The 14644-nt window shown below is 45.6% G+C and overlaps 1 protein-coding gene across 1 annotated transcript in view; it reads left to right on the top strand.

Annotated features, from left to right (window-relative positions):
• Positions 1 to 14644, top strand: part of LOC132384773 (low-density lipoprotein receptor-related protein 1-like) — a 337602-nt gene that overhangs the window by 30045 nt on the left and 292913 nt on the right. Inside the window, 1 exon segment of the mRNA XM_059956253.1 lies at positions 130 to 252. Coding sequence (XP_059812236.1) covers positions 130 to 252 — 123 coding nt within the window.

Raw genomic sequence — 14644 nt, 5'->3', positions numbered from 1 at the left:
GTGCAAAGTGGTCAACACTTCCAACAGTACATCTAAAGTGTACAGGTTCCCTGTGCTGTTTTGCCTGGGTTGGTAATGTTGAGACTTGTGCAGTTCCTTCACCATTGTTTGCTCACCTTCTCCCTACAGCACAGAAAACCTGCAGTCCCAAACAGTTTGTGTGCAAGGACGGGATAACCTGTATATCAAAAGGCTGGAGGTGCGATGGAGAGAAAGACTGTCCAGACGGATCAGATGAAACGGCAGACGTCTGTAAGTACCAGCTGGTCCTTGACCTTGGTTTGAAGGAATGGATTAGGAGTGGGGTCTTCATAACAGCGGGATAGAAGCTGTCCTTAAGCCTGGTGGAACGTGCTTTCAAGCCTGATGGGAGGAAGAAACATCCAGGCTGGGTGGGGTCTTTGGTTATTCTGGCTGATTTATTGAGATAGAAGTGTAGACAGAGTCCATGGAGAGAAGGTTGGTTTCCGTGATGCACTGAGCCACGTCCACAACTCTCCCCGGTTTCTTGCGGTCACAGCAGAACATTTAATGTACTAATGATGCATCGATTAAAAGAAAAATAGTTGAGTGTTATAGGGGACATTCCAGATTTCTTCAGCCTCCTATGTGCCTCTATGTGAGACAGAATCTGGCAAGGATTCATCTCAATGTGAGGAGAACAAAGCACGATTGGTGCAGACATGTTCTTGATGTTCACCATGACATTAGTGGGCTGAAGGGCCAGTTTCTGTTCTCACTTTTGCACTGGAGAGATAGTACTCAGCAGATCAAACAATGCCTGACATTTCAAGTGGGAGGCAGATTAACCCCACAGGTAATCTGCAAGATTGTAAAAATCTGTCTAGTACGTCACCTAACAATGTATCTATCAACTCCCTCTTGTCAGATTTGGACGTTAAACTTGTGTTTTGAAAACACGGCAGCTCCTTACAAGTGCAATTTGAGAAGCTGGGGCTCCTTTTGCTTTTGTCTGAAGTCTTGTAATTATCCAGAGGGCCTGGCTCACCCCTCGTGATCTGTGTGGAAGTAATTAATCGGTGGCTTGTATCAAGTTTTGTGAGGTGAAACTTAAGCTGGTGGAGTTGATCTGCCAGGCACGAGGCAAGTGTGTACCTCTTAGTGACAGGAAGGGGTTTGGCCGCACAGTAGGAGGGGCGACGGGGGTGTGCCTTTCTACAGGAGGTGCCGTGTATGGAAAACACTGGAAGTAATTCAAGTGCACATGCATATTTGTCAGTGACCTAGGGATAATATCAGTGAGATTTATTAACACTCAGATGACATGAAGTATTTTGTTTTGTGGCAGTAGTAAAGTATAAAGATGGAAAATCACTATAAATTACAGAAGTAAGTGGTGGAAGGAAAAAGAAATAACAAGGTAGTGTTCACACATTCATGGGCCGTTCAAGAATCAGATGGCAAAGGGGGAGAAGCTGTTCCTGAATGTGGGTCTTGAGGCTCTTGTACCACCTCTGATGATAGTAATGAGATGGATGTTGCCTTCTTGAGGCACTGCCTTTTGAAAATGCCCATGATGGAAAGGAGGCTTCTGCCCATGATGGAATTGGCTGAGTCTACAACCCTCTGCAGTGATACAAGTAGTTAGAATGCTTTCCACTCTGCATCTGTAGAAACTTGGTAACATACCAAATCTCCTCAAATTCCTAATGAAGTATAGCTGTCTGTTGTCTTCATAATTGCATCAATATGTTGGACCCAGGATAGATCTTCAGAGATGTTGACACCCAGGAATTTGAAACTGCTCACCATTTCCACTGCTGATCCCTTTGAGGACTTCAAGAAGGGGAAGTCCTCAATCAATTTCTTGGTCTTATTGATGATGTGACACTGACACCACCTAATCAATTTGATCTATCACATTCCTGTATGTCTCCTCATTTGAGATTCTGCTGACAACAGTTGTGTCATTGGCAAATTTATATTATGATCTAAATGCCAAGCTGAAATTGATAAACAGCATCCTGGTATGTGAGACACCATTTTCTAGGTGGGACAGGACAGAACAGAGGACAGAGACCATGGCATCACTAGTGGACTGATTTGAGCGATAAGCAAACTGGAAAGGGTTCAAAGCAGCAGGAAGATGAGATTCAATGTGATAGATAACCAGCCACTCAAAGCATGACATTATTGTTGAGGTCAGTGCTGCAGAGCACATATCCTTTGAAATGATAACACCGAGGAATTTAAAGTTATTGACCCTCTCCACCACTGAGGACTGGCTCCACTCAGCCAGATTTTCAATCTCCCTCCGTTGAGGCTACTGTCTTGGGCACCTGGGATGACAGTGGTCCCCTTGAAGCCTGTGGGGCCAGTGGAGGACTGTTCCAGAGAGATGTTGAAGATGTCTGTTAGAACCTCTTAACTGGGCTACACAGTCCCTCAGCACCCGACGAGCTGTGTTATCAGGCCCCACGGCTTTATGGGGGCTGACCCTGGCTAGGGTCGTCCTCGCATCAGCTGTGGCCAAATCAGCTAGAACCTGCTCCTCGGAGATGGGGGTGCTCTTCCTCACTGGCACAAACTGAGGGTAAAAGACACCCAGCCTATCAGGAGGAAAAGTGTCATTGTTGTTGGTGCATGTGGTAGTCTGTTATGGTCTGAAAACCCTGCCACATATGCCCCGTGTCTCTGGTGTCACAGAAATGGCTGTCTGTGAATAACCCTGTTTTACCTTTCTGACAGTGCAGGAAAGCCACTTGTGTGCTGGACTCAATTAGAAAAATACTACTTCTATTGCTTTGATCCACCATCAAACACTCCTTATACAGTAACCTTTTCCCCCTTCAATGGCAGGTTATCCTAGGTCTGTGTTAGTTGTTGACATAAATGACTGATTTCACTGTATATTTTGATACATATGTGACAAATAAAGCTAATCTTATAAAACGGCAGAGGTCCCAGCAGGTGTGGGAAACAGCACAAGTCACCGTCTTCCAGTCAGAATACAGTAAGTCCCATTCACTTCCACCTCCGTCTTCCATGGGAAAGCCAATTCTGAATCCAAGCAGCTAGGTCACCATGGACGCCATGCATCTTAATCTTCTAAACCAGCCTCCCGTCATTTTATTCATGGGTGGAGTAGGTTCCAAAGGCTGTCACTGAATGACCAGACACATCCCTGGGACGAAGAGGGTTCCTTGTGGGCAGGAATCAAGCAGACTGGGGACCTGACCGCCCTGGGGTTCAGAATGGGAGATGATCTTATGGGAGGGGAGGCGTTCACTTGAGGAGAGTGTTTGCCCAGTTCAGAACCAGGGTCCCACTTTCAGATGCCTCGCAATTCCCATACTGGACGGTGATGCAGCTGGTCAGGACACTCGATGGTGCTCCTGGAAAGATCAGTTAGAATGTGGGGTGGGCGAGTACATTATCAGGCCCCGCAGCTTTACGTGGGCTGACCCTGGCTCGGGTCTTCCTTACATCAGCTACGGCCTGACAGAGTGCCCGCTCTTCGGGAAGAGGGGCGAATGCGGCTTCCCTGCCGGCACATCGTTCCGTGCATCAAACTGAGGGTAAAAGACACCCAGCTTATCAGGACGAAAAGTGTCATGTAGTCTGTTATGGTCTGAAAACCCTGCCACATATGCCCCGTGTCTCTGGTGTCACAGAAATGGCTGTCTGAATAACCCTGTTCTACCTTTCTGACAGTGCGGGAAAGCGCAGCTCTTGCTGACCTGAGAGCTGTCTTATCACACACAAGAGATGCTGGAAACCCAAGCAACACACACACAAAATGCCAGAGAAACTCAGCAGGTCAGGCAGCATCTAGGAAAATAGTACAGTGGACATTTCGGGCTGAGACCCTTCGTCAGGACTGAAGAAGGGTCGGCTGTTTACTCTTTTCCATGACCTTTCTGACCTGCTGAGTTCCAGCAGTATTTTGTGAGAGCTGCCTTCTCCCCGATCTCTCACGTAGATGTGATTAATGACAGTAATATTTCCTCAGTACACTTCTCAACGTATCCAGCCACAGGTCTCTCATACTCATCAGTGTGAATGTGAATGGTGGTAGGTAGCCGGCTCCCTGAGCACGCTCCAGTCCGTGTTTTCAAAACAGCCCTGTAATGCTGAGGTTGCCCCTTCTGGCCAGTTGTTTTATCTCCCTTTGAACTGGTTTGAATCAGTTGTTGGTATGCAGGGTATAGCGTGATAGATAAGTGGTTAGAGTTGTTTTGTACGCACCAGGAATGTCGGTATAAACCAGGTCTAATATGTTCTCAAGCCTGGTAGCCAAGTCAGCACGCTGACAGAGTTAGGCAGGGCTGTTTAAAGTTGGCAACATCAGGGCGTGTGGTTTGCAGGTCAGGAATGGCATCTCCCCAGCATTAGCATGGGGGAAGGGGGTGTGTACAGTCACAATCACAATAGTAGTGAACTCCCTCAGTAAACAGAAAGGCCTACACTTCACCTTTAAGAACACTACCACAGTGGGCCGTCACTACCGAAGCGTTCGCGCACCAGTTCTCAATAACATAAACGCATGCACCTTCACCATGAGTCTCGCCAGAGATCACGGGAATTCTGTCGGTCCAAAAAGAGATGAAATCCACTTGCTTCAGGGCCGGTGTCCTGGAACCACACTTCTGTCAGGATCGCTGATTCAGTCTCAGACGCAGGTAATCTAGTTTATTTTCTAGCGATCGAATGTTTGAAGGCAGAATTGCCGGGAGATCTGGCCTGCAGGATTTCGTCTTCAGTCTCGCCAAAGCACTTCCCGCGCTTTTGCTTCCTGGCCCACTGCTTCTGACGGCTCTCTCCTGGGTGACTGCAGCAGGTGACAACACGGAGCGCAATAAGCCCATGCTGCAGAGCTCCGCTGCTACTCGCTAGTGAGGTAGACTTGCAGTACCTGGTCTTCTTAATATCCAATAGTGTCTAGCGATCGTAAAAAAAGATGCAAAGAACAAACGATTACACTATTGCTTGGATCCGGAGTGGCCAATGTGACTTGTCATCTTCCAGTTGTGCTTCACCTTATATTTTCCAGCTGGCTGCATGTCAGTCTCCATGAGGATGGGCAGAAGGGGGAGAGGGATGACATATGGAATCGGAAAGCCATTTCACTGTTGAATGTAGTCTACAGGATTATGACCAAGCCCATCACCAGCAGGTTCAAGTCTGCTCTGGGACAGGTGATCCACCTGGACTAAACCTGTGGAGTACCTGGCAGAAAGACCTTGGCCTGTGCTGCTCGGGGGCTACGTGTGGGGGGTGTGGAGGAGTTGATACCTGCCAGGTCAGCTTTGGACCGGGAGAAAGCCTTTGACAAGGTATCATACATGTATACTCCAAAATTGGCTTTGGGGATGAAGGAACAGAGAGGGAGGCAGAGTTTGGAAAGCTGCAAAAAATAACAGTGATGTTGTCATGGGTGATTTAAACTTCCCTAAGATGTGTCCAAGAAGAATTCCTGACACAGTATGTCAATTGTCAAACTAAAGGAGAGGCCATACTGGATCTGGTTCGAGGAAATGAACTAGATCAGCTGTGAGCATTTCGGAGACGGTGGCCACAATTCCTTGATCTTTAACACAGCCTTGGGGAAGGTATATGTAAGTATTTAATTGGGGGAGAGGGGTTATGATGCTATTAGGCAAGACCTGGGGAGCATAAATTGGGAATGGGTGTACTCAGGAAAGTGCACGACAGAAATGTGGAGTTTCTGGGTGGGTCTGTCCCATTGAGGCAGGGAAAGGATGGTAGGGCAGAGGAACCATGGTTGACAAGAGACGTGGAACATCTGTTCAGGAGAAAGAAAGCTTACTGAAGGTTTAGGAACCCAAGATCATGCAGCCCTCGAGAGTTTAAAAAATAGCCAGGATGGGCCTGAAGAATGAACTTAGGAGAGTGAAAAGGCCTTGGTGAGTAGGATTAAGGAAAACCCCAAGGTGTTTCAGACATGCATGAAAAACAGCTTGATGGCAAGAGTGACAGTAGAACTAATCAGGGATAGTAGAGGAAACATACCTGGAGCCTGAGGAGGTAGGTGAGGTCCTTATTGAATACTTTGCTTCAGTATTCACCAGTGAGAGGGTCCTTGATGAATGTAAGGACAGTGGAAAGCAGGCTGATGTGCTACAAATATGTTGACATCAAGAAAGAGAATGCTGAAACTTTTGAAAAATATCAGGTGATAACAAATCCCTTGGTCTGGATGGAATTATCACGGGAAGCAAGCATCTATACATCTGCACTGGCAGCAATAGTACAGAGAGATCTTTGGGGTTTATGACCACAGCTTCCTCAAAGTTGCTGCATAAGTTGACAGGGTGGTTAAGAAGGTGTGTTGGCCTTCACTGGTCAGGGGACTGAGTTCAAGAGCTGTGACATAATATTACAGCTGCTCAAAACTTTGATTAGACCACACTTGGAATATTGCGGTCAATTCTGGTTGCTTCATTATAGGAAGGATGTGGAAGTTTCAGAGAGCATGACTTGAGGATGGGTTGAGCTAGCTAGGGCATTTCTCTTTAGAATGAAGGAGCATGAGAGGTGACTTAACAGAGATTACAAGACGATAAAAGACATTGACAGAGTGGAGAGACAGACTTTTTCCCAGGATGGAAATGGCAAATACAAGGGGACATAATTTTAAGGTGTTTGGAGGAAAGTATGTGGGTGGGGAAAATGTCAGGGTTAAGTTTGTAAGAGTGGTGAGTCTGGAATGCCTTGCCAGGGGTGTTGGAAGCTGGATAAGGGAAGGATTGGATTGATGCAAGATAAAGATATAAGGTCAGCACAATGTCATGGGCTGAAGGGCCTTTACTTTGTAATAGCGTTCAGTGAATGAGTAAATGGATCTAACTGCTTTACATGAACATCTGCCATGCAGACCAAATCAATGGGTGTGAAACAGATAACTTCCTCCATTAAGTCTGGTGTCAGACAAGGTTGCTCACTCTCCCCGTTTGGTGTGCTGAATAGAAACCTTTGCCAAAACCATGAAGAAAGCTGACAGCACGAGAGATGACGCCCATGCAGTGCGTGGCCCAAGGTAAAACCTTAGATTGGTCAGAGTTGGCATTGTGGACCAGGGTTAACCACATGGAGACTGAAAGATATCCTTTGGTCTCCCGGTACATTGAGACATCCTTGGAGGAATGCTGGCGACAGGCACATTCCGGGCTGCAGGGGACACACTGCAGGTTGGAGTGGCAAATTGGGATTGGTGTTACAAATATAGATAAGCCAAATGCTGCATCGTCTATGAACAAAAGAAAGGAAAGGAAATGTCAGGTCTTGTCTTATAAAGAGAGATTTGTTTGGTTTAAGAAAAAAACTGACTACAATTAAAGTGAACGACCCTCCCATACAGTCTGATGTGCACTCTGAAGTATCAGTGACTGCCCAGTCTGTGATACTCTATCAGTGACACACAACCTAAAGAAGTAACTGTACAGTTCCAGGGGGTGACCCTCACCCTGAATAAACAGTTACTCTGTACAGTTACAGTGAGTGACCCTCACCCTGAATAAACAGTGACTCTGTACAGTTACACAGTGTGACCCTCACCCTGGATAAACAGTGACTCTGTTCAGTTACATAGTGACTGACCCTCACCCTAAATAAACAGTGACTCTGTACAGTTACACAGTGAGTGACCCTCACCCTGAATAAACAGTGACTCTGTAGTTAGAGTGAGTGACCCTCATCCTAAATAAACAGTGACTCTGTACAGTTACACAGTGAGTGACTCTCACCCTGAATAAACAGTGACTGTACAGTTAGAGTGAGTGACCCTCACCCTGAATAAACAGTGACTATGTACAGTTACACAGTGAGTGACTCTCACCCTGAATAAATAGTGACTCTGTACATTACACAGTGAGTGACCGTCACCCTGAATAAACAGTGACTCTGTACAGTTACACAGTGAGTGACTCTCACCCTGAATAAACAGTGACTCTGTACAGTTACACAGTGAGTGACCCTCACCCTAAATAAACAGTGACTCTGTAGTTAGAGTGAGTGACCCTCACCCTAAATAAACAGTGACTCTGTACAGTTACACAGTGAGTGACCCTCACCCTGAATAAACAGTGACTCTGTAGTTAGAGTGAGTGACCCTCACCCTAAATAAACAGTGACTCTGTACAGTTACACAGTGAGTGACCCTCACCCTGAATAAACAGTGACTCTGTAGTTAGAGTGAGTGACCCTCACCCTAAATAAACAGTGACTCTGTACAGTTACACAGTGAATGACCCTCACCCTGAATAAACAGTGACTCTGTACAGTTACACAGTGAGTGACTCTCACCCTGAATAAACAGTGACTGTACAGTTAGAGTGAGTGACCCTCACCCTAAATAAACAGTGACTCTGTACAGTTACACAGTGAGTGACTCTCACCCTGAATAAACAGTGTCTGTACAGTTAGAGTGAGTGACCCTCACCCTGAATAAACAGTGACTATGTACAGTTACACAGTGAGTGACTCTCACCCTGAATAAACAGTGACTCTGTAGTTAGAGTGAGTGACCCTCACCCTAAATAAACAGTGACTCTATACAGTTACACAGTGAGTGACCCTCATCCTGAATAAACAGTGACTCTGTAGTTAGAGTGAGTGACCCTCACCCTAAATAAACAGTGACTCTGTACAGTTACACAGTGAGTGACTCTCACCCTGAATAAACAGTGACTGTACAGTTACACAGTGAGTGACTCTCACCCTGAATAAACAGTGACTGTACAGTTAGAGTGAGTGACCCTCACCCTGAATAAACAGTGACTCTGTACAGTTACACAGTGAGTGACTCTCACCCTGAATAAACAGTGACTCTGTACAGTTACAGTGAGTGACCCTCACCCTGAATAAACAGTGACTCTGTACAGTTACACAGTGACGGTCCCTCACCGTGAATAAACAGTGACTCTGTACAGTTGCACAGTGAGTGACCCTCACCCTGAATAAACAGTGACTCTGTACAATTACACAGTGAGTGACCCTCTCCCTGAATAAACAGTGACTCTGTACAGTTACAGTGTGTGAACGTCACCCTGAATAAACAGTGACTCTCTACAGTTACACAGTGAGTGACTCTCACCCTGAATAAACAGTGACTCTGTACAGTTACACAGTGAGTGACCCTCACCCTGAATAAACAGTGACTCTGTACAGTTAGAGTGAGTGACCCTCACCCTGAATAAACAGTGACTCTGTACAGTTAGAGTGAGTGACCCTCACCCTGAATAAACAGTGACTCTGTACAGTTACACAGTGAGTGACTCTCACCCTGAATAAACAGTGACTCTGCACAGTTACAGTGAGTGACCCTCACCCTGAATAAACAGTGACTGTACAGTTAGAGTGAGTGGCCCTCACCCTGAATAAACAGTGATTCTGTACAGTTACAGTGAGTGACTCTCACCCTGAATAAACAGTGACTGTACAGTTAGAGTGAGTGACCCTCACCCTGAATAAACAGTGACTCTGTACAGTTACACAGTGAGTCACCCTCACCCTAAATAAACAGTGACTCTGTAGTTAGAGTGAGTGACCCTCACCCTAAATAAACAGTGACTCTGTACAGTTACACAGTGAGTGACCCTCACCCTGAATAAACAGTGACTCTGTAGTTAGAGTGAGTGACCCTCACCCTAAATAAACAGTGACTCTGTACAGTTACACAGTGAATGACCCTCACCCTGAATAAACAGTGACTCTGTACAGTTACACAGTGAGTGACTCTCACCCTGAATAAACAGTGACTCTGTACAGTTACACAGTGAGTGACTCTCACCCTGAATAAACAGTGACTCTGTACAGTTACACAGTGAGTGACTCTCACCCTGAATAAACAGTGACTGTACAGTTAGAGTGAGTGACCCTCACCCTAAATAAACAGTGACTCTGTAGTTAGAGTGAGTGACCATCATCCTGATTAAACAGTGACTCTGTACAGTTACACACTGAGTGACTGTCACCCTGAATAAACAGTGACTCTGTACAGTAACAGTGAGTGACCCTCACCCTGAATAAACAGTGACTATGTACAGTTACACAGTGAGTGACCCTCACCCTGAATAAACAGTGACTCTGTAGTTAGAGTGAGTGACCATCATCCTGATTAAACAGTGACTCTGTACAGTTACACACTGAGTGACTGTCACCCTGAATAAACAGTGACTCTGTACAGTAACAGTGAGTGACCCTCACCCTGAATAAACAGTGACTCTGTACACTTGCACAGTGAGTGTCCCTCACGCTGAATAAACAGTGACTCTGTACAGTTACAGTGAGTGAACGTCACCCTGAATAAACAGTGACTCTGTACAGTTGCAGTGAGTGACCCTCACCCTGAATAAACAGTGACTCTGTAGTTAGAGTGAGTGACCCTCATCCTAAATAAACAGTGACTCTGTACAGTCACACAGTGAGTGACTCTCACCCTGAATAAACAGTGACTCTGTAGTTAGAGTGAGTGACCCTCATCCTAAATAAACAGTGACTCTGTACAGTTACACAGTGAGTGACCCTCACCCTGAATAAACAGTGACTCTGCACAGTTACAGTGAGTGACCCTCACCCTGAATAAACAGTGACTGTACAGTTAGAGTGAGTGGCCCTCACCCTGAATAAACAGTGATTCTGTACAGTTACAGTGAGTGACTCTCACCCTGAATAAACAGTGACTCTGTACAGTAACACACTGAGTGACTGTCACCCTGAATAAACAGTGACTCTGTACAGTAACAGTGAGTGACCGTCACCCTGAATAAACAGTGACTCTGTACAGTTACAGTGAGTGACTCTCACCCTGAATAAACAGTGACTCTGTACAATTACAGTGAGTTACCCTCACCCTGAATAAACAGTGACTCTGTACAGTTACACAGTGACGGACCCTCACCGTGAATAAACAGTGACTCTGTACAATTACACAGTGAGTGACCCTCTCCCTGAATAAACAGTGACTCTGTACAGTTACAGTGTGTGCACGTCACCCTGAATAAACAGTGACTCTGTACAGTTACACAGTGTGACCCACATCCTGAATAAACAGTGACTCTGTACAGTTGCACAGTTAGTGACCCTCACCCTGAATAAACAGTGACTCTGTACAATTACACAGTGAGTGACCCTCTCCCTGAATAAACAGTGACTCTGTACAGTTACAGTGTGTGCACGTCACCCTGAATAAACAGTGACTCTGTACAGTTACACAGTGTGACCCACATCCTGAATAAACAGTGACTCTGTACAGTTACACAGTGAGTGACCGTCACCCTGAATAAACAGTGACTCTGTACAGTTACACAGTGAGTGACTCTCACCCTGAATAAACAGTGACTCTGTACAGTTACACAGTGAGTGACCCTCACCCTGAATAAACAGTGACACTGTACAGTTAGAGTGAGTGACCCTCACCCTGAATAAACAGTGACTCTGTACAGTTAGAGTGAGTGACCCTCACCCTGAATAAACAGTGACTCTGTACAGTTACGCAGTGAGTGACTCTCACACTGAATAAACAGTGACTGTACAGTTAGAGTGAGTGACCCTCACCCTGAATAAACAGTGACTGTACAGTTAGAGTGAGTGGCCCTCAATCTCAATAAAAAGTTACTCTGTACAGTTACAGTGAGTGAACGTCACCCTGAATAAACAGTGACTCTGTACAGTTGCAGTGAGTGACCCTCACCCTGAATAAACAGTGACTCTGTAGTTAGAGTGAGTGACCCTCATCCTAAATAAACAGTGACTCTGTACAGTCACACAGTGAGTGACTCTCACCCTGAATAAACAGTGACTCTGTACAGTTACACAGTGAGTGACCCTCACCCTGAATAAACAGTGACTGTACAGTTAGAGTGAGTGGCCCTCACCCTGAATAAACAGTGATTCTGTACAGTTACAGTGAGTGACTCTCACCCTGAATAAACAGTGACTGTACAGTTAGAGTGAGTGACCCTCACCCTGAATAAACAGTGACTCTGTACAGTTACACAGTGAGTCACCCTCACCCTAAATAAACAGTGACTCTGTAGTTAGAGTGAGTGACCCTCACCCTAAATAAACAGTGACTCTGTACAGTTACACAGTGAGTGACCCTCACCCTGAATAAACAGTGACTCTGTACAGTTGCACAGTGAGTGACCCTCACCCTAAATAAACAGTGACTGTGTACAATTACACAGTGAGTGACCCTCTCCCTGAATAAACAGTGACTCTGTACAGTTACAGTGTGTGCACGTCACCCTGAATAAACAGTGACTCTGTACAGTTACACAGTGAGTGACTCTCACCCTGAATATACAGTGACTCTGTACAGTTACACAGTGAGTGACCCTCACCCTGAATAAACAGTGACTCTGTACAGTTAGAGTGAGTGACCCTCACCCTGAATAAACAGTGACTCTGTACAGTTAGAGTGAGTGAACCTCACCCTGAATAAACAGTGACTCTGTACAGTTACACAGTGAGTGACTCTCACACTGAATAAACAGTGACTGTACAGTTAGAGTGAGTGACCCTCACCCTGAATAAACAGTGACTGTACAGTTAGAGTGAGTGGCCCTCAATCTGAATAAAAAGTTACTCTGTACAGTTACAGTGAGTGAACGTCACCCTGAATAAACAGTGACTCTGTACAGTTGCAGTGAGTGACCCTCACCCTGAATAAACAGTGACTCTGTAGTTAGAGTGAGTGACCCTCATCCTAAATAAACAGTGACTCTGTACAGTCACACAGTGAGTGACTCTCACCCTGAATAAACAGTGACTCTGTACAGTTACACAGTGAGTGACCCTCACCCTGAATAAACAGTGACTGTACAGTTAGAGTGAGTGGCCCTCACCCTGAATAAACAGTGATTCTGTACAGTTACAGTGAGTGACTCTCACCCTGAATAAACAGTGACTGTACAGTTAGAGTGAGTGACCCTCACCCTGAATAAACAGTGACTCTGTACAGTTACACAGTGAGTCACCCTCACCCTAAATAAACAGTGACTCTGTACAGTTACACAGTGAGTGACCCTCACCCTGAATAAACAGTGACTCTGTAGTTAGAGTGAGTGACCCTCACCCTAAATAAACAGTGACTCTGTACAGTTACACAGTGAGTGACCCTCACCCTGAATAAACAGTGACTCTGTACAGTTACACAGTGAGTGACTCTCACCCTGAATAAACAGTGACTGTACAGTTAGAGTGAGTGACCCTCACCCTAAATAAACAGTGACTCTGTACAGTTACACAGTGACGGACCCTCACCGTGAATAAACAGTGACTCTGTACAGTTGCACAGTGAGTGACCCTCACCCTGAATAAACAGTGACTGTACAGTTAGAGTGAGTGGCCCTCAATCTGAATAAAAAGTTACTCTGTACAGTTACAGTGAGTGAACGTCACCCTGAATAAACAGTGACTCTGTACAGTTACACAGTGAGTGACCCTCACCCTGAATAAACAGTGACTCTGTAGTTAGAGTGAGTGACCCTCATCCTAAATAAACAGTGACTCTGTACAGTTACACAGTGAGTGACTCTCACCCTGAATAAACAGTGACTGTACAGTTAGAGTGAGTGACCCTCACCCTGAATAAACAGTGACTATGTACAGTTACACAGTGAGTGACTCTCACCCTGAATAAATAGTGACTCTGTACATTACACAGTGAGTGACCGTCACCCTGAATAAACAGTGACTCTGTACAGTTACACAGTGAGTGACTCTCACCCTGAATAAACAGTGACTCTGTACAGTTACACAGTGAGTGACCCTCACCCTAAATAAACAGTGACTCTGTAGTTAGAGTGAGTGACCCTCACCCTAAATAAACAGTGACTCTGTACAGTTACACAGTGAGTGACCCTCACCCTGAATAAACAGTGACTCTGTAGTTAGAGTGAGTGACCCTCACCCTAAATAAACAGTGACTCTGTAGTTAGAGTGAGTGACCCTCACCCTAAATAAACAGTGACTCTGTACAGTTACACAGTGAGTGACTCTCACCCTGAATAAACAGTGACTGTACAGTTAGAGTGAGTGACCCTCACCCTGAATAAACAGTGACTCTGTACAGTTACAGTGAGTGGCCCTCACCCTGAATAATCAGTGACTCTGTAAGGTTACAGTGAGTGACCGTCACCCTGAATAAACAGTGACTATGTACAGTTACACAGTGAGTGACCCTCACCCTGAATAAACAGTGACTCTGTAGTTAGAGTGAGTGACCATCATCCTGATTAAACAGTGACTCTGTACAGTTACACACTGAGTGACTGTCACCCTGAATAAACAGTGACTCTGTACAGTAACAGTGAGTGACCCTCACCCTGAATAAACAGTGACTCTGTACACTTGCACAGTGAGTGTCCCTCACGCTGAATAAACAGTGACTCTGTACAGTAACACAGTGAGTGACCGTCACCCTGAATAAACAGTGACTCTGTACAGTTACACAGTGAGTGACCCTGACCCTGAATAAACAGTGACTCTGTTCAGTTACACAGTGAGTGACCCTCACCCTGAATAAACAGTGAATCTGTACAGTTACACAGTGAGTGACCCTCACCCTGAATAAACAGTGACTCTGTACAGTTACACAGTGAGTGACCGTCACCCTGAATAAACAGTGACTCTGTACAGTTACACAGTGACTGACCCT

This window comes from Hypanus sabinus, chromosome X1 (assembly GCF_030144855.1).
Source record: "Hypanus sabinus isolate sHypSab1 chromosome X1, sHypSab1.hap1, whole genome shotgun sequence".
In the NCBI taxonomy this organism is placed as follows: Eukaryota; Metazoa; Chordata; class Chondrichthyes; order Myliobatiformes; family Dasyatidae; genus Hypanus; species Hypanus sabinus.
This window is presented reverse-complemented; position numbering and strand designations above follow the sequence as displayed.